Here is a 23,910-nt window from a genome sequence, read left to right on the forward strand (position 1 = left end):
TATGATGTCCTTTACTGAAGGCAGGAGGGAGAAGATGATAGTTTTTGTAGCCTGGAATCTTGTGAGGACACAGATAACCTGCAGGCACTGGTTGTCCATGCACTTAGTGCATCTGCTGAGGGACAGTTGTAGCATCAGAATAATTTCTGCACAGCTATGCATGCTATATCTTGCTATCCTTTTGAACTTGCTGTCTGGGACTTCCACTGGCCACCTAATATTCTAACAGCCATGAAAGATACCTGGGGAAGGACACAGCAAGTGTGGACAAATAAGCTGGTTTCCATGCATCTTGTTTACACCTCTTGTTTGATCTAGAGATTGCATTCTCTGGAATACCATCCTGTTTACAGTGATGTCTAGTAACTAACAGATACTGTGAGTAAATATACAGGTTTTTGTCCCTGTCCAGGTTTAAATCTTCAGACACCATCAATCCATTTCTAGGCCTCCTAATACAGAATACTGACAGCATAGTGTCTACGGAGCATTCAGGATAAATTGTTGTTCTTTTGACTTCAGAGTACAAAGCCCCTTGCTGTAGTTGCAGTCAATGGTCTATCCCCAGTTTGGGTGAGCTGCTGTAGTTGATTTATGTGGAGTATCCATATGGAGAAGTACAGAAGGTCTGACCTAGAGAAAGGAATATGAGTTAGAGTGACATTATTTACCCCCTGAGCGCTGGAAGTTTTGGCTGATACTGAGTCATTACAGTGCTGCATGCAATGTAGTGTGTTCAATGGGGAGAGTCCCTGCCTCGAGGAGCTCTGTGCAATAGAAAGCAGGCAAGGAGGACTGAAATGTCTTGATTAAAAGCCACTTAGAGAGTCACTGAAAGAGCCAGAGTTTTTCTAGTTCCTTCCTGGCTCTCCACCACTTCAAAGCACTCCAGGCCAGTTGCTCAGCTGGTGTGAAGAGCACCAGAGCTGGAAGTCCATCTACTGTCTGTCTCCATCAGAGCCAAATATTGACACTGGCAAAAATCCATTCCATTATTAAACACAGATATGCAAACCCTTTACAGATTTGTTTATAGCTGCATGTAAATATACTTTTCACAGAAGATTAGTAGTACTTACCAGTATCTATAAAGGGCAAGCCAAACTAAGAATATGACTATTTATCTTGACTGATAAAAGGACTTTCTTGACTTTCTTGTGACTTCTTTTGTAATTTAGTTTCTGCATTATGTAGTGTAATTGTTTTACTGTTTTTAAGAATTTGGAAATTGTAAGCCTGTAGGATTTATGTGAATTTAGTATTTGCAGAGGATCTACTGGGCCTTTCCTTGAATTTGAGTGATATATATTTATATGCTGATGCATTTAAAGCAGGAAACAACATGTTGCTTGGGCTATGCTTCTGTAGGTGCTCATCCCATCTCCTGATATATAATGGGTAGAGCAGAGAACTGGGCCAAAGACTTGGTTCTTCTGATGCCAAGTGTGATGAGATTTGGGTAAGTCATCTCAGCTGGTGAATTTCTGAAGATGTGCTGAAACCAGCCAAGCATTCCTGCTAATCTAAGGACAGCTGGTGTTTGAGGAAGTGTGCAGTAGTAAGGGATCAGTTACTAGTTGTTAATGCAGGGTCACCCCATCCAAACACAGGAAAACTTTGTCTCAAAACACTGATGTAAGCTCCTTTCAGAACTGGCAGCATGTAAAGCTGAGCTTTGCCAAGGCCTTTCAAGTTTCCTCGGGCCTTGATGTGTTTGTCAGAGCTGCTGATCATTGACAGTGGTGGCGCTCAGTGCTTGGTACCTGGGCTGGGTACCCTTTGCTCCCTGCTACTTGAGGGTGACTGTCAGGTAACAAGTCAAGGTGGCTTTTAGGTCGTTTCCACAGCCTAAGTTCTACCATAGCATCAGGGGTTAGTGTTTCTCATTGGTCTCTGGACCTTCCTGTTCAGCAACAGGAATCTATATCTCAGACATTGATGTAGCTATATGGTATTTAGGATATGCAGGTCTTCACCCTGCTTCATGACAAGCTGTTGTTTAGTTCTTTGGATTTCCCTATGGCTGTTCTTTCAGTCGGGGACTGTTTCTCCTCCCTATTCCCCAGTGCACTTAGCTGACTGTTGGCAACCAGCATCTCACAGTGCTGAAGGTTGAGAGAGGCTGCCAAAGTACAAATTGTGGCCAGGCTGAGTTATTAAATCTGTAGGATTATGTAGTCTGACTAATCCACAAGTAATCCTTGTCCTTCTGCTGCAGGCTTACCGATACCTCACCCCATATACCCCCATCTGCATTGCAAAAGCTGTGAAGAACACAGCAGAAACAGAAGGCATGAGAAGAGCACACGTAAGTGAAGCCTTGAGTGTCTCCTTGCACATGGCAACAGGTTTGCTTTACTTTTAGGGAAAGAAATAACATTTTCTTTTTGGTTTTAATGTTTTGGATAAAAAGCAAATAAGAATTTGGATGGCAGGATAAAAAAAGGTCTTCTGTCAGACACCTACTGCTGTTGAAGCAGGTTTTTTGCTTGTTTTGCATTCCCTTGAAGAACAACATTTGCAATAGTGTGAGGAAACAGCCTTACTTTGTGGGAAGACTGTGCAGACTTGAGAAATGTTGTTTGCAGTGTGGGCCCTTAAAGGGATATTCTTTCCCCTTTGCTAGTTCTGTTGTCTTTGTCAGTGGAGTCTTCAAATTGTTATCATTTGAATAAACACAGCCTAAATAACACACAGAAATTCTTTGACACATGGTGCAAAGTACAGGCCAAGATGTTCAGAAGCAGCCAGTGTCCTCAAAGCACTCTTTTAGTCTTGTCATCATGACACTGGAAGTGAGGGTGATTTCCCAGGAAGCTTCAAATTTTCAAGCAAGGAATCTGCCTGTGAAACAGGTTCATGGTGGGGCTATACTTTTATCTCCTGTTAGTTTTCAAGCAGCAGTTTTCACAATAAGAGAAATTTGCCAATTGAAGCAGGGCTGGCAGTTTTGGGCTTTTCCCATATTTTCTGCAGCTTCTTGGGAACCAGTACTTCCTATTTCAACGCTTTTCTCTCTCTATTACTTAAGGGGAAGTAAAAATAGTTGTACTGAGAAGAGGTGCTTTGTCACCTGCCACCTGAGGACAAAATTGTGCCTTGTTCTTGTACACATCTCCTGCTTCTTGCCCCTTGCATGCTGCAAGGAGAAATAAAAAAGAACAAAAATGGGGGTCATAAGGCAAGCGAGCCAGAAGCTGTGTGACAGAGACTGTGTGGTGGCTGTGTGCCCAAAGGACATGTTCTCCTGTCACATCACCAGATGTGTCGTGTGGTTGTCTTCTGCGATCTGAGATGCAAGATCTTGGCTGCTAAAGCAAAATAGTCTTGAAAGTGATGGGTGGGGTAAAGCCAGACTTCACACAGTAAGATATGTCCCAGCAGTAATTATTAACATTCGTTTAACTCTCCAGATACATTTCCAGTGTTTATATTAATTACAGGGCGCAAAACCTGAAAATACCTCTTGGATCACCTCTTAGTTTGTGTTTCTGAAACTTACAGGTTGAATTCTTTTGCATCAAAACCTGTTTATACTGAGGACTGATAAATCTTTCTCCTTCTCAATTCCCTTTTCTTGTGCCTATTTTAACGTAGATTAAAGATGCTGTTGCGCTGTGTGAGCTCTTTAACTGGCTGGAAAAAGAGGTATTGTATAATTTTTTTTTAACTTAAATGTTCTGTTGCTGTGTAAAATTCTTCTTTGGCATATGCTTTTTGTTAGTCTTTATAGTGCCTTTATTAAAAGTGGGGAAACAGTTGGGGGTTTATCTGGTGGTTAAGGTTTTTTTGCGAGGATTTCAGACATGCTTTTATCCAAGGCTGAATTAAATTTTTTGAAAACATTCTCCCATTAATTTTATACAGACCAAAACTTGAACAAGTGAGAAATTACCTGAGCAGGCATAGTGTAGTGTTGATGCCGTCTTGTGCTGGTTTGGTAGTGTAAATCATGAAATAATATTCAGCTTCATACAATACTTCGGAATTATTCTCATGATAATCAGCGTTGTCTGCCAGTATGAACAATTTGGAATTTATGAATGGGAGGTGCTGTGAAAATAGGATAAAACCAAATTATTTGTGTATTCACTGGGTTAGAAGTACACAGCGGATGTACAGAGTGCCAAGTGTTACACAGCAACTTACTAAGCTGTGCCATGTCTGAGTCTATTGACTTTATTTATGGAGAAGGCTTGATGACTTCCAGAAGGTGCCTTTTTACATGTCTGAGTACCTCAAGAAATCAGCCTGAGGGGTTATAAAACCTAGCTCTTGCCCTGCTTTGCCTGTTTTCCAGTCCAGGGGAAGTTGTGTCACAGGTTTGAATCTATCAAATGCCTAAAGTAAAATTTAACACACTTTGTTTTTTTTTCTGCAACTGCTTCCATTCCTGATTTAAAAGCATAAAATTTCTAACAGCATGAGTTGTTATAAGCTTAGTGTTACCTGACTTCGAAGAGATGTTGCCTTGTGAGATGTTGCCTGTGCACATCTCCATGAAGTTAGTACTGCACTAGCTGCTCCCCAGTCAGGGTTCAGAAATCCTGCTGTGAATGTCTCCACTTCCTTCTTCTCAAATGCCCTGCACAATGTTGCTGGGTTTGTGTTTGTCATTACTGAGGAATGAGGACAAAAAACCTGGAAAGAAGCCACTTCCAGGGTTTCATAAGGCACAGACAGGACCCAGTGTTTAAGCATACAGGGTTTTCTTTGCTTGTTGCTGCACTAATGCAACCCATGTCCTTGTCCACCAGGTTCCAAAGGGAACAGTAACAGAAATAGTTGCTTCAGACAAAGCAGAGGAGTTCCGCAGGTAAAAAGCAAATCTACTCTGAGGAGGTTTTCTGAGTGGCTTTTTTTATCTGTTGTTTTTATTTTATTCTTTAGAAATGCATCTCACTTACAGCTATATTTTACCTGAGGACAGACCTTTACTAATGGATTTATTTGAAAACTTGAAAGAGTTAGGAAGAATTGGGTCTCTTGGGAAATACAAGTCCCAGCCCACTGGATCCTCTCCACTTTCCTTTTGAGATAGCAACAAGGAGTACTGCAGGTTAGGACACTTAAATACAAGACAGTTGTTTCCTTACCACAGAGAAATGTATATTTCAACATCAGATTTCTTCCTCTTCTGATAGAGAAGGAGCACTATTTATTTTGAGAGTTACTCACATGTGTACATCAGCAGGAGCTCTAAAATGCTTTTGAGTAAATAAGTAACAAAGTAGAAATTGTTCAGCACGTTTCTTCCTGGGTGATTTGGGCAGTGAATTTTCTTCTTCTAAGGAAAGAGTAGATCTGGAAAACAGGTTTCCACATGGCTGGGAGAACACGGCTTCAAATTGTATATTTCTTCTACCCAAATTTATTTGTCCAGGTGGCTTTTAAGGCCAAGGGGAAGGCTGAGGTGATGTGAAATTGAGGATGGGGCACTCCAGGTGCCCTAGGTGCTTGGTGTGCTCCTCTCACTTGTGCTGTAGTGATGACAATCTTTTCTTTCAGTCAGCAGAAAGACTTTGTTGAATTGAGTTTTGCTACCATATCAAGCACAGGTCCAAATGGAGCCATCATTCACTACAAGTAAGAAAAACACAGCTTCTCCTTTCAACCTTTAGCAAACATAGTTGGAATGAACTGTCTCACTTCCTCATGGAGTCACAACAGAGTACTCCAAGGAGATGTTGCTTGCTTTACTCCTTACTCCTCTTTCTTTACTCCTTACTAAGTAGAGATCCTTCCCTGCAGGCAGGATGCATGTATTATGATGCTGATCTGCTCAGGGCCATAGAAAAGGGCTATTTCGGGGCTGGAAGTCTGGGAAGCATGAGTATGAAGTGCCACAACTGCTCTGAAATACATCCAGAAACAGATGTTGAGGGTTTTGTTGGAAGCATCAAAGCTCTGTGCTGTAGTGCCATTTGCTGTATACAAATCCTCTCCTCAGTATGATCTCTGGCTCAGCATGTGTGGGATTTCCATCACTGCCACTAGAAATCAGAGCCAACACATCCAAGCTTGTTGTTAATATGGTTTCTGGACTGCAGACGTGGGCTGGAGACCTTAAAACTGTGGAACAAAAACCTTTGTGTTTAACTGAACAGGCCAGTTCCTGAGACCAACAGAACGCTGTCAGTGAACGAGATCTTCCTCCTGGACTCAGGAGCACAGTACAAGTGAGTGGACAAATGGTGCTGAACTGTCATGTGTTCTTTTCCCCATGACCTCTGCAGGGTCAGCTCACATTTGCCTTGGCAAGCAAGGCAATGTGGAGGTTTGAGGAGACCGATCAGGGCTGCTGACAGGCCTTGCTGGGGTCAGGGACAAGATGTCAAAGTACAGTTCCCATCTGAGTCCCATCCATCCCCAGTGTGATGGGAGCTGTGCTTTAGCTGGTGGTTTTGGTATTAAGTTGCAGGAACAGGGAGCAGGCCTGACTGCCTTGGCTTAGCCTTGGACTGCCTACTTTGCAGCCTGCACAGCTGGGTGAGGTGCCTACCCTGCCAGGATCTGTCCTGTGGGCAGATTTAACTGATGTTGAGGTCAGGACAAGGTGGGATGAAGAAGCAGGACAGCACTGCCCCATGGTGCTCTCTGCCTTTTCAGAGAGACTCAGAGTCAGGGTTCCTCATCCCAGTGGCCACTTGGGTGTTGGGTATGTTTTTGGGAAGGCATCATGTCTGAAAACTCACTCAATGCTGTTTTGATGGTGCCATTCAGTGGCCTCAGTTCCTTTACTGTGGAACTCTTGACTCCATGGAAAATGAAAGAAATGATGTTTTTAACCAGTGTAAATAGATGAGAAGTGGCTTGTTCAGGAAGACGCAGAACAGGCCTGGCTGCTCCTTTGAGATGGGCTTTGTCTTTAGAGCTATGCCTTTTTGTTATGTCAGTCAGGAAGAGCTTTGAAAAAGAACCATACAGACATCCTTTGATAAGATTTTTACAAGGAGATCTTTCTTCTTCCCCTCTGATGGCCTAATTAACAATTTCCTTAGTGCCACTATGAAAAGCAGCCCTTTGGATACAATGTAAGCTGGACATCAATGGCACTTACCACAGCATTGTGATAGGGATGCTTTGCTTGTCCCTGCTGAGAAGTTAAACCGTGAGCTCTTTGTGCCCACGGCCTGTGTGCACTGGAGAAGAGCACAGGGACAGAGTGAGTGTTTCAAAGGGAACTCATTATTTCAAGAGCCACTGTGTTTTTGACAGCAGGCTCAAAATGCTGTTTACAGAAGGAACTTAGAGCCAGTTTCTGACTTATTAGATTAACCCCTATCCAAATGCAGGATGATTTGCAGAAATATTAGCACAAGACATCCTGAAGATGAAAGGGATACTATCCTCCTTTACACTTGCCTTTTCTGAGCTGATAGCTGTCATTTTTGCAAAAGTGTGTGTTTTAAAGCTGTTGGTGAATCGCCTTCCATACAAATAGGCTAAATTTGGCCTGTTCTCAATGGACAGGTACCTGTTGCTAAACCTCAAATTAGCATCGTTTTTATGAGAAATTTAGATTCTAATTTGGGAAGAGCTTTGTGATTGAAAGATAACAGTGTGAATTGTAAATCATTATTGCTACATCTGTGGTATTGTGTTCAGGAGTTTTTGAGATTAGGAGCAGTTACATCATCAGTCTTGTGTAGCACAGAGCAGATGACTTTATCCATTTATGAGCTTGGTTGGTTTGCTGCAGTGTGACTGGGTTTCCTGTGCAGTCTCACTTTGATCTTTCTTTTTCCCCCATCCCTTTGGTTCCTGCATCTTTGTTTGCCTCTGAAGGGATGGTACAACAGATGTGACCAGGACAATGCATTTTGGCACACCATCTGCCTATGAAAAGGTAAGTTGGGATCACAGTGTGGATTGTGATCTGATTCTTATTATTAAGAGATACTTAAATTAGTAATGTATTCTATTGCTATGTAGTCAAAGTTCTCTATGGAATTACCATTTATTTACCAGTGTGTGGCAGCATTTGGACAAGCACTGAAAAGGAGACTATCATACTTCAGACTTCCAGAATATAAACTGCTTTAGAGAATTGACACCTTTCTATCTTAAAATGCACAGCTCTCATCTGCAAAATGACTTGTTTCCTCTAGGAAATAAGAAAGTCAGCAGACTGAGGATAAACATTACTTTTGTCCAAGAAGGGAGCCAGGGGGTCTAATTTAGTGCAAAGCTCAGTGTCTGGTGCAAGGCTCCAGTCAGATTATGCCTAGCGTATGATATAAAAAATCAGTCTCAGACTTACCTGAAAAGGTCTGTATTGGAAATTTAGCAGTGTAATTTTGTTTATTTTAAGTTGCTTCTTTAACTTTTTATTAGTGTTAACTAAAACGAATTTCATTATTACAGTTCACTTAGTGACAAAAATATGCTGTAGGGTATGCCCAGGAAGTAAAAGTACAGCCACAAAGAAAATCAGTCACGTAGATCAGGTGAATGCTGCTGCTAAACCTGCAGTCTGAGTTTGTGATAGTCTCTGTAATTACTGGAGAGGGGTCTTCAGGGTGATGTAAACTCCTTCTGCTCATGGTTTGGTTTGGCATTACCAGCCACAAAAGAGCATGAGCAAGCTTTTCCATATCCTTTGCAGTTGGCTACAAGATGCATCCTCTCTTTCTGTTCTTGGGGAATACAAAGCTTTTCCTTTCTCTCTTTACTTATGACACACATTTCTTTGACAGGAATGCTTCACATATGTCCTGAAGGGACATATAGCTGTGAGTGCTGCCATCTTCCCAAATGGAACCAAAGGTGGGTTGGTGAGCTGGAGTGTTTTGACCCTCTGAAGAACCATTAAGTGGTCTGAGAACAGCGTTATGATTGACGGGTCTAGGCAGATCAGACAGATGTTGATATAACTGTGTGTTTCCATCACAAGAGCTTGGATTCTGGATTACTGATGCCTTCTCTCTCAGCTTCAACCAGTGCTGAAAATTCTGAGGCAGGCAGTCTGAAGGATTTTGGAAGTGCTCTGGCTCTAGGGTGATAGTGACATTCATCAGTCAGTGGCACTCTAACAAATGTGCTTGGAGATTGTCTTTATTCTTTACTAATGGCCCTATCAAAGTGAGAGGTCACTTTCCAGCTTCTTAAGGACTAGCTAATTCTCTTCCAATTACTGTGGAATCTCTTGTATCAGTGGGAAAATACATGGGAATATGACACACAAAGGAGCTGGTTTTATTTTGTGCAGGAGAAATTGGGACGTATCATCTACCTCTGGTGAATTTGTTCCAGAGTAATTTTCTCCCTGGTCACACCTTATACAAAACCAGCTCTTTTTAGAGATTTCTTCAGTTTGCATTTTTGGGTAGGAAAGTTAAAAGCAACTGCACAGTGCTGTAAGAAACCCAAACTGAAATTGAAGGGTATCTGAACTTGGATACATGGGCTTGGTGTTCTCATGCAGGCAACAGAAATTCTGTGCCACCTGGATGAAAGTGTGTGAAATGAATGACCTTCCAGGCAAAAAAGCCTGGCTGATTAGTCCACCAAATACAATTGGCAGGTCTCTTATTTTCAGTTCAATAAATGCAGCTCCTTTTAAGACAGGTACTGAATTCCCTATGGGACTTTTAACCATTAGATTATTTCCTGAAAATGTCAGTAGAACAAGCAGCAGTGCAATGTTACTGTTACAACCATCTCTTGAAGACCTGTGTAACGGAAGAGAGAAGGGTTCTTTAGCTGAGAAAAGGATTGAATGTCAGAGTTGCCAAATCTACCCTGTAACTTCTAGCCATCCAATGACTTGCTTACTTTGTGGGTGATGAGGCTTTTTGAGGGGGTGGTGGTAAGTTTTTTTTGTTTGTTTTGTTTTTGTTTTTGTTTTTTTTTGCATGTTTTCCAGGTTTGAACCTTCAGTGTGATTTTCAGTGTCTCTGAGGGAGCCTGACTTAATTAAATTCTTTCTTCTTGTCTGTCTACAGGTCACCTTCTAGACTCCTTTGCCCGCTCTGCCTTGTGGGACTGTGGCTTGGATTACCTGCATGGGACAGGACATGGAGTTGGCTCTTTCCTAAATGTACACGAGGGTCCTTGTGGCATTAGCTACAAAACCTTTGCAGACGAGCCCTTGGAGGCTGGCATGATTGTCTCTGATGGTATTTATCACTGGTGATTCTCTCTGGTCACTGGGGAAGGACCAAGCTCTTTAAGATAAATGTGACACTGATGTAAAGAAAAGGCTGCATCAAAAGCTCTGGGCCTGCCTCCTCAGCTTGCTGTTTTAGTTGTCATTTAAGCTCTCTAGGTAAAGACCCTGACATTAGCTTTTCACCTTCCATGAAGCACCTTTGCAGTGGGATGCTGCAGGACTGCTTCCTGCTCTCTACAGCACAGGCCTCAGAAGAGCTGTGCTGACCAGCTGGCTCTGGCATACTGTGGAAGAACTGGCTGCAGTACAAAGTGGACACCAAGCTTTCAGGAGCTAATCCTGTCTTTGCTATGGGCTATTTGAGGCAGCTGTTAAATCTTTGCATGCCTTATTCTTCCAGTAGTAAATTAACAGCCTGCTGGGGTTTGCTGAGAGACTTACATTCCTTCAGGGCTGCAAGGTCATCTCAGGAAGTCAGGGAAACAGTCTCTAAAAGAGTGTTTTGAGGAAGGGGTTACCCACCTGCTTTTCATGAAGACATTGGTATTTTCAGAGTTTCTGGTATTTGAACACAAGTATTCTGTGCTCTCCTGAATTCCAAGGAGATTCTGAAGCTTGCGGGCTGTCTGTCTTGTTTCTTCTCTCTTTGAGAACTTTTGCTGTCACCTTGCTCGGGGCTTTTGTGCAGATTTAGTAGCATCAGAAATTTGCCTCTGTGGTTGCCTGATGTCAAGATTGCTTAGTGACTTCAGTGGACTGAAGACATAGAGGGGAAGTTTGGCCATAGGGAATAAGTACTTGCAGAGTGCAGCAATGTGGCTTAGTTAATTACTGTCTGTTTCTGCAGAGCCTGGCTATTATGAAGATGGGTCCTTTGGGATCCGAATAGAAAACGTTGTCCTTGTCATCCCTGCTGAAACCAAGGTGAATGACCTGCTCAAGATGCACCTTTCTCCATGACTTGCTGGTTATTAAAATTAAAGTACTGGAACTTGATGTGGGACCATGCTGCAGACAGTTAAATCCTGCTGAAGATTCCTGGTCTTCAAAACCCCTTATTGATGAACACTGGTTCTAAGTCTCCCTTGATAATGCGAGCACAGAAGACAGTTTTGCTTCTGCAGAGTTTCCATGGTTGAAATGTGTGTGTGAGAGTTGTTTTAAATTGTTTTCTGTCTGTATGTTGAAGCAACTTTATTCAGCCCCTTGGAGTCATTGCTGTAGAATGGGTTGATCTCAAGTTGGGATTTTCCTCTCTGGTAGGGAGCCATCAGTGGCAGTAGAAACAAAACTACAGGCAGATTTTGACACTGTAGTTGCCAGTCTGGCTGGGTTATGCTTTTAGAAATGCCAGACTGAAAATGATCATATAGTCATCAAGCTGAAGTCCTGTACAATTTTGACCTTTAGAGAGGGACCATTGAAAGAAGTAACTAAGGTTTATATTGAGATTCTTTGCTTGAGCTGTAAGAAAAATATTGCTGTAAGTTGCTACTCTCTCATCTCAATGTTACCTTGGTTATTCTGTAGTGATGACATAACCAAGGAGTAAGTGTAATCGGGGTGGAGCTATTTCTAAAATTGTACAACCTTTGTCTTTCTGCTGCAGTACAATTTCAAAAACAGAGGCAGCCTGACCTTTGAACCCTTAACCCTGGTTCCAATCCAGACGAAAATGATTGATGTTAATTTGCTGACAGAAAAGGAGGTAAGTAAAACAGGTTTGCTTTGCCTTCTTTGCACTAGAACCAGCTTATTTTGTTCTGTTTGCTAGAACCACTGGCCATTGTTCATTTTCATAAATCCAGAGAGCAATCCTGAGCACTCTGACTTATTTTTAAGCTTGAAGTGAGGGGGTGAACTAAACAAGCTTATCAGACGTCCTTCCAATCTATGTTATATGATGAAGACAGTGAGGATCCCACCAATTATGTTGTTTTGGTAGTTCCCTTAATATGATACTTGCTGCTATCATCTCTTTTCCTACTCCTGCCTTGATTTGCTTCTGGCAAATGTCTGTCTTACCAAGCTGTCTCCCCAAGGACAAAAATGATGACTGTCCCATCTTGTTGTCTGCATCTGCTTGTGACCAGTCCCATTCAGGCATGCCCCATTGCTCAGCACACATGAGCTCTGAGCAGACTTCTGTGATACCTGCTCAGCAGCATTTATTTCCTGAAGAGCTTCATACTCTAAGCTTTCTGTCTCCCACTGTCTCCCACTGCCTTCTCCATGGCATATTTCATCCTGTTTTTCTACTATACTCCTTATTTTACCTCAGCACATCCTCCTTTTTGGAATGATAACCCTGTTTTGCATTTCCATTTCCTGAATAGGGTTATGAAGGGTACCAAGATCTGCCCTAGGGTTACCTGTTCAGATCAATAGGGCAGCTTGTGTCACAGGAGTGCATTGTCCAGTTATAATTTTGCAAAGCTATTTATTAAACTGTGCCAAGGTACTCACTGGAGTGAGTGATTCAGACTCACTGGAGGCAGTGATTTGCAGAGACTTGACTTGTTAGCTGAAATGACTCTTGGCTCCTCTGAAAATGCAGGACGAATTCCTTCAGTTCCTACCCTCATCAAATTTACAAGTCACTTCCATGTAATAGAGATCTGTCTCTTCAGGACAGGATTCCAGCCCATCCTAACAGCTCAGACCCAAAGAGCACAAGGGCCTACAAATGTTTTTGGCTGTACATAACTTGTAAGGTCACGAACTCTCTTCTTTGTTCCTGATGAATGCCCTACCCCTCCCTTTCTCCAGTGTAACTGGGTGAACGAGTACCATCAGAAGTGCAGGGAAGTGGTTGGAGCAGAGCTGGAGAGGCAAGGCCGGCACGAAGCTCTTCGGTGGCTCCTCCGGGAGACGGAGCCTCTGGCCCGAGTTCAGTAGCACCAGCAGTACCTGTGGTGTGTAGAACATTGGGAGAGCTCCGTGTTCCGGTCATCTGCGTCTTCCTGGAGCTCGGCACCACTGGGAGGACATTCTTCAATCAGCATTTGGAAATCAGGAAGGGATTTCATGTAGTGTTTCTTGCCCCACAGCACGTGCGGGTAATGTGGGGCTGAGGAGGGTTACTGTCTGAATAAGTGTTTTGGGGGGAGGGATTGAGCATAGAAAATAAACAATAAATAAGCACGTTGCCTTTGAAACAGAGGTCTTATTTCAATAATGGTTCTAAGAGGCAATACTGGAATATTTTATACTGTCTGGTTTTTCACTGTGAAAACTCAGTATTTTTGCATACTTAGGTTCCAGTTGCTATGATGTTACCCACACAGCAGGACTGATTACTGAATAAAAGATTCCAATCTGCTGTTTGCTCCATCTGTCTTCTCTTGTCGTCAGTAGTATGTTGGGTTTGGCAGCTTGAAGAAGGACAGGAACCTCATCTTTCCACCCTTATGTGTGCATCTAACTCAGACAGGGAACAAATATATTTAGGACTGCCTGGTGCCAGGCACTGGGCAGAGGTTATGGAGAGAGCTGGCAGGAGCAGTCAGTTCTGATTTGTGACAGGTCTTGGAAGGATATGGAGACACTCTGCAGAGGTTTTGTGTGTGCAGAGCACTCGGGCCAGTACTTCTGTCTATTGTTATGTCTTACTGAGTGCTTGTATAGCCCATGGCAGTGCAGGATGCGTGGGCAGTATCATGGAACTGCAGCTCTTCCTGGACACAAAGCAATTAGTAAGTTAAAATAAATAAATATGCCCACAATGGACAGAGGACGAACTCCGCGGCGGGGTCAGCGCGGCCGGGCCGGGCGCAGCGACACCTGGTGGCCGAGCGAGGTAGTGCGGGCTGAGCGGTTTCCTCAGGCATTGCCGCGCTCACCTCAAGTGTTTGATCAAAACTCAGCTTCAGTATCCGATAATAAAGGAGCAAGCGGGTAACAGCAAATCAAATTCCTGATATTTCAAAGAAATTTTCTGAGCAAATGGAAATGTTTGTGTACATAGTTTTCTTTCCCTCTTCCCCCCGCCTCCAGCTTTTTTTCCCCCCTTTTTTCCAAGGGGGTGATGAAACAGAAGTGCAATAAGTGCTTTAAAAGGTCAATATCACTCCTCCCCCCCCCCCCCCCCCCCCAGCTACTGCAGTCAGGTACACGTATTTGAATAGTCAAATGGTTTCTCACCACCCTCTGGAAGCAGCACCTTTCAGCTCAGCTGTGTCTGCAGCAACCCAGTTCACACCTCAACCACTCCCCGGTGTCTCACGAGTATGTGCTGCCGCTTAGAACGGGCAAAACCTTTCTGCCGAAGGAACCCGTTGCCCCTGTGGGTACAGAGTCAAAGGACGAGTGAGAGATCTCCACACAGGCTGTGCTGTGACAAGGCGGGTGTTTCCCAGGAAAATCCGCGTGTGTCCAGTGAGGCTGAGCTCGGACGCTGGCAGCCCGGCGCTGCAGCCTCCCCGGCGCTCTGGAGCTGCTCTGCAGGGCCGTGCTGGAGCTCGAGCAGACTCTGCTCGCTGCAGGCCCGTGGGGCGGCTGCGCTGCTCACCCGGCTGTTCCGAGGTGATCCAGCATCCCGGATCTCCTGGCAATGGCCCAGCCTGGAAAGGTCTCTCTTCAAATGTAAGGGCAGGTGTTTCCCACAGGAAGGTGGAAGAGGAGGATTTCTACCAAACACGGAAACACAGAAGCCACACTTTTCAACACGCTTTTGTCCCTGTAGCCTAGAGTGTGGCTGGCTTGGACACTTTGGTGTGAAGGTGGAACACAACACAGAAAGGAATTTTCTAGGTTTGAATAGCCGCCTTAGACCTTTTCCCCAACTCCTTACAGCCAGATGCCACCCTGGGACCATTCCCACACAGAAATTCATGGCTCGTTCCCATCCCAAAGCCTCCTCCACAGGGGGAGGCCAACCCATATTTGTCTTCTCCTCTATGCACTAGTCCTGGAGTGTCAGCAGATTCCTCCCACCGTTCACTCCCCAGCCCATCCTCCCTCACCACACAACCCCGTGGGCTTTCTTTTCAGGGAATCTGACGCCAGTTCTTGGTCACAGCCTGGAGATCTTTGCCCCTTTCTCGGGTTTGGCTCCTCAGCAGGGGCACACGGTGTTTTGTAGGGCAGGGCTGCTGACACATTGCTAACAACGGTGTTTATCTCTCTCCCTATTCACTCCTTGAAAACACAGCTACGTTTTTTATCCTGTCCTGTCTGAGCTTTAGGTTTCCAATGGAAATTAAACTTCGATTCTCTGCTTTTCCTTTTATCAGGTTTTGATTTATTCCATTAATGCCTGCTTTCCCTGAGTGGTCTCTACCTTCCCCTCTCCTGATGGAAGGAAAAAGTTAAGGAAGAGAGAACCAAGGAAAAAATTGAATGGAAACCAATGCCAGGATTAGGTTTTATTTTTGTATGAACCATCCGCAGAAATAGCCACAAAATTATGTTCTTCAAATGAAAAAAATATTAATTCTGGAAAAAAAGTCCATAGAGGCTTTTGTTGTTGTGGGAAAGCAGGAAGGAAGGAAGGGTCATTTTCAATAACAATGTACTTAATAGTCTATTTTCAAACCATTTTGTTTTACAGTACTTTTAACCTAGTGGGCATGTTGTAGCTTTAGATCATGCTGCAAAGCACATTTCTGTGCTGTGAGATAGCATCTCCTACAGGGGTGCATGTGGGTTTAGCCCATCCAGTCCTATCCCTGCACCAACCCAGGAGCTGGGTGTTTGTACCTCACCACCACCATGTGATCCTGTTTCTATCCTTGGGACACGACCTCAGCAAATGCAAACCGTACTCAAGGTCCATGTGGCCACTCCTGCTTTATATCACCAGAGCACTTCCCTCTCTGTCCCCTTCCCAGCTGTTTGTTAATGTTTGTGCTAGAAATGTCCAGCTACACTATTGCTGTGTCCAGGAGCTCTGGAATTTTTCGTTCCCTTGGACTAAAAATGTTATAGCAGGAGACGGACCTTATTTGCCAATGAAGGAAAACCCACCTCAGCTCCACAGCTCCATCCCGAATCATGATACAACACATTAGCAATGTGCCTGTTGGTGTACAAGGCTTTTGAGTCAAATAAACCATTTCTCTTGAGCAGAGGGATTAATATTCATTCATTACCAGGAACATGTGCTCCTTGCCTCCACAGGCCAGGTGACTGCTTGGCTTCTCCAGTCACACCTTCTTCCTCAATCTGTGTGTATTACCTTAAGTGTACTTGCAAGCAGTAAAATTCAGTTGTTTTTTAACTTAAATGGCTCATAACTCACCTATAATCAAAACTCCACTATTGTTTGCATGACTATTAAACTGATCACTTCCCACAACAGCTGTTGGAGCAAGTTTTGATTTACAGTGTTAGAAAGAAGAAAAATTTTGAGAACATGGTCACTGAGAGCCTCCTCAGCAGATCCATCAAACCAGCCTGACGTGCAGGCTGCACACAGGAAAATGGTTGTGCAAAAACACTGCAGGGCTGGGGTGTGTTGTGGGGCGTTGGTGCTTGTTCCTGTGCTTCCTTCAGCAGATGACAGTGAGAGCCAGGGGGTGGGAGCAGCCGAATATCAGAGCTCTCCTGGGGATGCAGAGATCCTTTGCCACTTCTGCTCCTCAGGAGTCTCCTTTGGGTGGTATGAGGCAGAGGACAGCATGGAGCATTTTGGAAGATATTCATGGTATGCTGAATAAGGCCCCATGGTCATTCAGGCAATGGACAAAACCCCACCTGCTTGTTGTCACTCGATGCCTGCAGAGGCCCTGTCTTTGCCCAACACCATTTCCTTTTGGCACTCAGTGGGGCGACTTGGCTGCTCACGATTGTTGACATTTATTTTTGTTGACTTGTAGCAATTCACACCTTGTTCCTGGAGTCGTCTGGCTTGTTTTTGGAGAAGAAACTGCAGGCCTGGACATCTGGCAATGGTGTCTGGAGATCAGGAGTTAAATAACTTGCATGGTGTCACTGCCCTCAGCTTGTTTTACATGATTAGGACGAAACTCCCCATGGCTTGGGATGTAATAAGAAAAAAAAATGAAACAAGAACCTCTGGAGGGTAGAAATATGAACTGTGTTAGTGCTTAATTAAGTTGCCTATTAACAGTTGTGTAGTGGCCTGGAAGAATTTTAATGTACCAATTAAAGCAAGGAGCTATCTCCTTGGCTTTCCACCACCTCTGGGGACACTGTCAAGAGCTGGGAGCTTGCAGATCAAGTGTTGTTTATTTTGTTGCTTCCAGCTTGTTAAAAATCATTCTAAATTTGGGAAGTGACGGATGCCCACAGATGTGTTTGCTTCCACAAGGCAGCAGAGTGATGTCTGTCTGACAGGGATTCACATGGTGAAGAAGAGGGACTGTAATGCTGTCTGACCCCATAAACCCCCTCCTGTTTCTTAGGGTTCCTCTGAGTTGCTGCAGGAGGAGGAGGGGGCTGGCAGCCCTGGGGCAGCTCCATGCTGACAGTGGGGTGTGCTGGTTTGGCACATCCAACCTGGACATCTGGGTGTGCCAAGTTATCCTGCCTGTTCCCTGGCTGTCCCAAGTTGTCCTGCCTGTTCCCTGGCTGTCCCAGGTTATCCTGCCTCTTCCCTGGCTGTCCCATCACTGTATCAAGCCTTTCAGGAGTTTCCCCCTGATTTAAGCCACAGGGATGGCAGTTCCCCCTCCAGTCTTGTGTGAGGTGGTCAGAGTGTGTGGCTGCTCTGATGCCTGAAATGGCTCTGATTTACAGCCAGAAGGTACTTAAGGCTATTTTAGTGCCAGCAGACATCAACCTAAGACATATCAACAGACGGAGAGAAATGCGTTTTTAAAAATGGAATTTAAATTGCTTGTATTTTACTGGCCTGAGGGCTTGTGAAGGTTGCAGGGGAATTGGTTCGTCAGGGCTGCCCACTGCCACTGGCTGCTGAAGAAGTGTTGCCCTGCTCCTACAAGACACCATGTGCACAGCAACCTCCATTCTCAGATGGCATTTGAATTTAAAAAATTCCATTTCTGTCTATTTTGCGTGTCCCTGGGGATGGATGGTTCACTCTGGCTCCTGGTGTCAGGGCAGGGTTTTGCCCACAGAGCCTGAAGGTGGATGGCCTCCTATGTGCGTGCTTGGCTGTGAGCCCTTTCTGGCAGCACTCAGAGCCTGTGGCTGCCATGCACCAATCTGCGTTGGGCTGATCCTGTTTTTAGAAACCAGGCTGGGGCCAGCATGTTGCAAACATCTCCCAAATCAGAACATTACCCAGCTGAAGAGTGCCTGCTGTGTCCCTTTGGTATCCCCTTGTCACCCCAGCATCCTGTGAGGCTTCCCTGGCTGGGCATCTCTGGAGCTGGAGGAAGTCCCCACTCACTGCAAGTTGTCCCTCTGTGCATTCTCTCCTGCACAAATGCTGCTCTCCCCTCTGTGGGAGCAGACAGTGTCCTTTGCTTCCATCTGCTTCTGGAACACATCTTCCAATAAACACATCTTCCAACAAACACTATCACATTCCTCTTGAGGTCTGAATACAAAATGAGCTGGGGAGTTTCAGACAAATGTAGCATTAGCTTGGAGCACCGTGGTCTTCCAGGAGGGGATTTAAGGAGCTTAGAGTGGTTGTGAGAATATCTGTGCTTCAAATCCAAACAGGCAGCTCGGTAAGTGCAAAGTTGAGGAATGTGTCCTGTTTTCCTTGTATTCTATTAATATTTAGGGCTGGGCTTCAATTATTCATTCCTTCAGGGTGTGCTTTTATCATCTCAGTGCTATAGCTTTAGCTTGTGCACTGTCTCTGGGCATTCAGAACAAAACTTTTCATAGTATTTGTGAAATTTCATATCTGAGAGGCCTTTTGCAAGCAAAATGTATGCCATGCCATTAGTCAGAAAAAGCAAATCTTTCTCATCCCCACCCAAGGCTTCTCTAAACCCACACAGAGTTCAGCCTCAGTAAATATACAGGAGATGGCCTTGGCTGGGGATGGGCTAACCCAGCACTTGTTGATTAGAGATTATTTCTTTTTTTGTACAAAACCAAGGATATATATAATGATATTAGAGAGGCCCAGACCAGTTCCACACACACCCTTGGCACAGGCAGCTCATTTGTCTGAGCTGAGGACAAATTGAAATGTGCTGTGATTAAATACTCCAAACGGTTGACATCTGTGCTGTAAATACCTGACTTGTTAACAGCCCATCTTCCTGGTGGGGCACAAAGCCTGACAGTCAGTTTACTCAAATGAGGATAATCAGATCACCTGTTTCTGAGTGCAGCTTGATCAGGGCAGGATCTGGGAACAATTCTGCCTTATTTACACAATATTTGGGCAAGAATATTTTTATTTCATTAAGTAAAGCCAACCATGAAATTAGCATTCACTTTCTCTCTTCAGGAGGCTGAGTGCCTATGGGAACTCAACAGTGCAGCAATTTTAGACTTGGTCAAAACAAGGGACAAACAGAAAATCTTTTTTTTTTTTCTGCCTTTTGAAAATATTTTGTAGGTCTGTCCTATTCTGGGATGAGATGATAAGATAATGAAAATTTTTTTTACAATAAACCATGGAAAAATTGTTGAGCTGAAAGAGTCACATCCATCAAATATTTTAATTTTTATTATTATAAAGATGTTTTGTAAATACTGGCTATTCTAACTAAACTGAAAAGATTGGATTAGTTTTCAAAGCAGTAGAAAAATATTAGTTAGAGGTTCTCCATTTAGAATTTGTTGGAGCAAGATAGTCTGACATTTTTTGAAACAGTGTGAAAATATTTTTTGACATAAACCTGATGAAACCTGGCCCTAAACTCCTGTGCAGGCTGAATTTTGAAGAACTTGAACTTTTCAGATAAGAAACGCAAAAGCATAAGAAATCCCCTGAAGTAAAACATTTTGTTGAAAATCTGCTGGAATGATTGCAGTGCTTCTGAGAAAGAGAAGTATGAGCTGAGATATCCAAGTGTGGGTTCATCCTATCAGGGCTATGACCCTGTGTTTGCACAAGGTGCAGCTCACCAGGTGAGCAGCTGGCTGCAGCATGCCTGCTGTTAGGGCATCCCTGCTGATGCTGAGAGCTGCTGTGGGGTCTGTGGGCAGCCAGCAGAGACCCCTGTGCATCCCACTCTGCTGCCCACAGCTGAGCTGTGTTCTGTCCAACCTCTTGCCTAGGTTATGGCAAGGCAGTTGGAAAGGGCTCCCCACCTGGGGCAGAGGCAGCAGGTGCTGTTACTGTCAGGTTAAGGCCAAATGTTTCTGCTTGGGAACACAAATAACCCTGGGCATTGGTACTTCTGCATTTCCCTTGCTGAAGGCCGTGGGTACCTGTGCACCTGACAGTGCAAGGGATGGAGATGTCTCCTGCAGAAGCCTTGCTTCTGCTGCAGAGTGGAGGTGATGGGAGGCAGGTGTTTGGGCCATTGCTTACAAAATAACCCCTCTACAAGTGCACTTTTTAAGAAAAGTGATTGGATTAGTTTTCAAAAAGTTTTTTTTAGTTTTTAAGAAAAGTGCACTGGTTTTGTTATTACCACAGGAGCAAAGTTTTGTGTTTCCATACCACCATGAACTTGTGTTTGCCCCACAATAAGCACAGAGTCAGCAATGCAAACCTCTCCCTGGGCAGGAAGCAACAGGTGAGACTGTGGCTATTTTGGGGCAACTAGCCCCTTATGTAGCCAGGCCGAAATACAACATCTCCTGCAAAAACTCCTCTGAAAGCATTGTGGTAACGTGAACAGCCTGAGGGAGAGATACCCAACTCCCTCACCTTTGCTCACAGGGTCTTTCCACCAAAAACTGCAAACCCATTTTATATTAAAGGTTCTGCATAGCTACAAGGAGGCTTAGTGGGGCTCAATTTTTCTTTTTGAAATATCAGTAGAGACAGCTTTTTTGCATGCTCTCTCCTGCAGCAATGGCTGTAATTTCTTACCAGCTCTGGATTCTGCAAGCAGCCCCAGCTGAGCACCAGGGAGGTGCCAGTATTAAAGAGGAAGCAGTGTGAGCCCTGACACCAGGGTGGAGAGCAGGAATGGTAACTGGCAGTAAAAGCTGGCAACCATAAATTATTGCTGCTTTTAAGTATCAGTTCTCAGTAGCAATAAACCTTGAATCCTACCAAGCATAGCTGTAAAATTGCATGGATCTCACTTTAATCACCAGCTGAGCACCCTGAGCTCTCTGCTGCTGTCTCGGGAAGGGTGGCACAGTGCCCATCTGTCCCATTTAACAAAAAGTGGAGATAGTGTGCATTCAACACTCTGGGGAAGGGTGTTTGCACTGTCCAAAAGTGGGCTGTCCCCAGGGAACAGCCTTGTCCAGGAGCATTCCCAGTTGTATCAATGTGGCCTGCCATGTCCTTCCACTCCTGTTCTGGAGCTCCAGGGCAGGGCTCACCCATCCTCTCCTGCCTGTGTTCCCTCCTGAGCAGTGCAAGCCATCTTAACAACAGTTGGGGCACCCATCTTCTCCTTGAGCCTGAAGATATGAAATTAATCATGCAATGTATGTGATCACAGGCTGCTGTACAAGATCTGGATAAATGCAAAAGCTCCTGAAAAAGTAGGAGTTTTTTCTGCAAGAGAAAAGTACAAATACTGGGCCAGGGGAGGCTGCCTAGAAGGTGTTCCAGCTCCATTTATCCAGTTCTCTGTGTGCAGAGGGACATCACTTGATCACAGCTCAGATATTCTTTGTAGGGTGAAACATTGGGGACACAGTTAGACCTGCAGCAGGAGAAAAGAGTTCCCAAGGTGGGATGGAAAAACTGTAAAAATTCAGGAAAATTCCAGCTGCTGAATCAAGCGGAGACATGCAATGGCACCAGATAAGCACCAGACCCTGGTAATGACCCTGAGTAGGGCAGGTTCCCTTTACCTTTACAGAACAAAGCAAGGGAGTGTTCTGCTGCTACAGCCAAGCACTTAAAAGTGCATTTCATAAACACAGAATTTTTAATACAAGCCATCCCACCATTAATAACAGTCTGCCAGCATTACAAATTGCACAGCAGATACATGATTTTGCCAGTTTTGAAACATCAGCTAATTTAGTTTTAATCTGCTGTAGAGCTAGAAATAGTCCCTGTAAGGACGACACTGTTTTGCATTCAGTGCATTTCTTGAGATGAGAAAACCAGCAAGCATTAATTTAAAGTGATTAATTCAGTAACATGCAAATGTGAAGGCTGTGTGGAAGCAACAGATCACATGCTGCAGAACCAGAGTTTGGTTCCTTGATTCCCCTGGGTTCACCACCCCAGAGCAAATCTCCAGCACACAGGGAGAGAGAACACAGTCTGAAGGAAAAGTGCTGATACCAAGGTGGGGTCCAGGATAGGGTTTGGGTTGGCACCTGGGTTGCAGAAACCCATCCAGGAGGGTGATGGCAGTGATCTGGACATAAGCCTGGCCAGGTGGGACACTGTGGTCCAGAGACTTCATGCACAAGGGGCCTGGAAGGAATCCTACCCAAACAGAGTGCGGGGGATCTCCTTGTGGGAGGAAGGCAGAGTGACATAGCCCTGCTGTGTATATTGCATATTTAACATGACTCTCAGCTATCTGTGACATTTTCACAGGACTCAACAGTGCCAAAGCTCTTTAAAGAGAGGAAACAGCCCAAGAAGAGGAGCCTTTCCATAGCCCTCATAATTGGCTGGAGAATGGTCAAGGGACCTATTAGAGCTCTGCCCTGGTGAATGGGGAAGCAGTAGATTCAAGCTCAGCACAAACTGGTCTCAGTTACTGCTTGTTCCTCAGGCTCAGGATGACTTTTGGGAAGGTGGTAGCCATAAGTCTCCTCCATCCCTTTGGGGACCCCTTCCACCCTGGCTGCAGTAAAGAAACACTGTAGGGATTTGCCCTCCACTCCTGAGGACCAAACCTTGGCTTGGTCTGTAACACACACATTCCAGCTGGCAAAGACAAACTAGGTCATTAAGAAAATAAAAACAGCAAATGTAGAGAGAAACATGAAAAAATGACCCTGGGATGCATTCACTTTTTATGCATTTACTGGGATAAAACCTTGAGTCTATAATATTAAATCAGAATGTCAAAGAGATAGCTTATGCTAATTTAATTAAAGGCAGCATCCTGGCGCACATGGGTGAGGAGCTGAATTAATGTTGTGCACCACCCACTAATTTTGCCTGCCATGGGTATGCTAAGACTGGGTTGTCCTGATGTGCTCTTGGCTTTGTTTTCTCTGGACAGGATGAGTATATCCCTGCACACACATGGTCTACCAAAATTAGGCAGAATCAAATTTAACACTTTTAAATCCCAAAGCTCACTAAATCCGTGATACTTGCACTTTTAGGCACCTGGGCACTAATTTATCCACCTGTGCTAGAGGAGTGGGAGATGTTGCCTGCCCTTGCTTCCTGTCAGGGGAACAACAGAGGGGTTTCTCAAGAAAGCCTGAGGTTAAGTACTGTGAATTCTCACCCCCTATCCCTTTCCCTAAGCATGAAATGGGATTGAACCCTTCTGGAAAAGAAATCAACTTGTTAATGGAGTTTGAGACATCATAAAGGTACCATAAACCTTCAGCTTCACACTTCATGTGTCTATATCCTAATTTTGCTTCGGGCATATTCTCTTCCTTCGTATGTGTGGGAAAATCATCCTTTAAGAGCCACAGTAGGGAGTGATTTTGGAAAGTTTGATCTTTACCTAGGTGCCAAAATACAGCTTCATTAGCTGGTTGGCAGGGACAAGGGATGGTGAGCTCTGTCTGCCTTTTGGCTGGAGACCTTCATCCAGCCACTGCTCTCCTGCCTTCCCGCCCTGTCCTCCCACTCCTGGCAGTTAGAAATTACAGGTGTGGGTGTCCCTGTTGTTTAT

At 44.4% G+C, this 23,910-nt stretch overlaps 1 protein-coding gene across 3 annotated transcripts in view; it reads left to right on the forward strand.

Moving 5' to 3' along the window:
• Positions 1–13,447, forward strand: part of XPNPEP1 (X-prolyl aminopeptidase 1) — a 31,466-nt gene extending 18,019 nt beyond the window's left edge. For all 3 annotated transcript variants that reach the window (XM_053949348.1, XM_053949350.1, XM_053949349.1), the window contains 11 exons: positions 2,219–2,308; positions 3,598–3,648; positions 4,758–4,816; positions 5,509–5,586; positions 6,108–6,179; positions 7,789–7,849; positions 8,700–8,769; positions 9,948–10,121; positions 10,962–11,038; positions 11,724–11,822; positions 12,884–13,447. In XM_053949348.1, coding sequence (XP_053805323.1) covers positions 2,219–2,308; positions 3,598–3,648; positions 4,758–4,816; positions 5,509–5,586; positions 6,108–6,179; positions 7,789–7,849; positions 8,700–8,769; positions 9,948–10,121; positions 10,962–11,038; positions 11,724–11,822; positions 12,884–13,012 — 960 coding nt within the window. In that variant the 3' untranslated portion in view covers positions 13,013–13,447. The remainder of the gene's footprint in view (positions 1–2,218; positions 2,309–3,597; positions 3,649–4,757; positions 4,817–5,508; positions 5,587–6,107; positions 6,180–7,788; positions 7,850–8,699; positions 8,770–9,947; positions 10,122–10,961; positions 11,039–11,723; positions 11,823–12,883) is intronic.
• The last annotated feature ends 10,463 nt before the right edge of the window (positions 13,448–23,910 follow it).

Source organism: Vidua chalybeata, chromosome 8 (assembly GCF_026979565.1).
Source record: "Vidua chalybeata isolate OUT-0048 chromosome 8, bVidCha1 merged haplotype, whole genome shotgun sequence".
NCBI classification, from domain to species: Eukaryota; Metazoa; Chordata; class Aves; order Passeriformes; family Viduidae; genus Vidua; species Vidua chalybeata.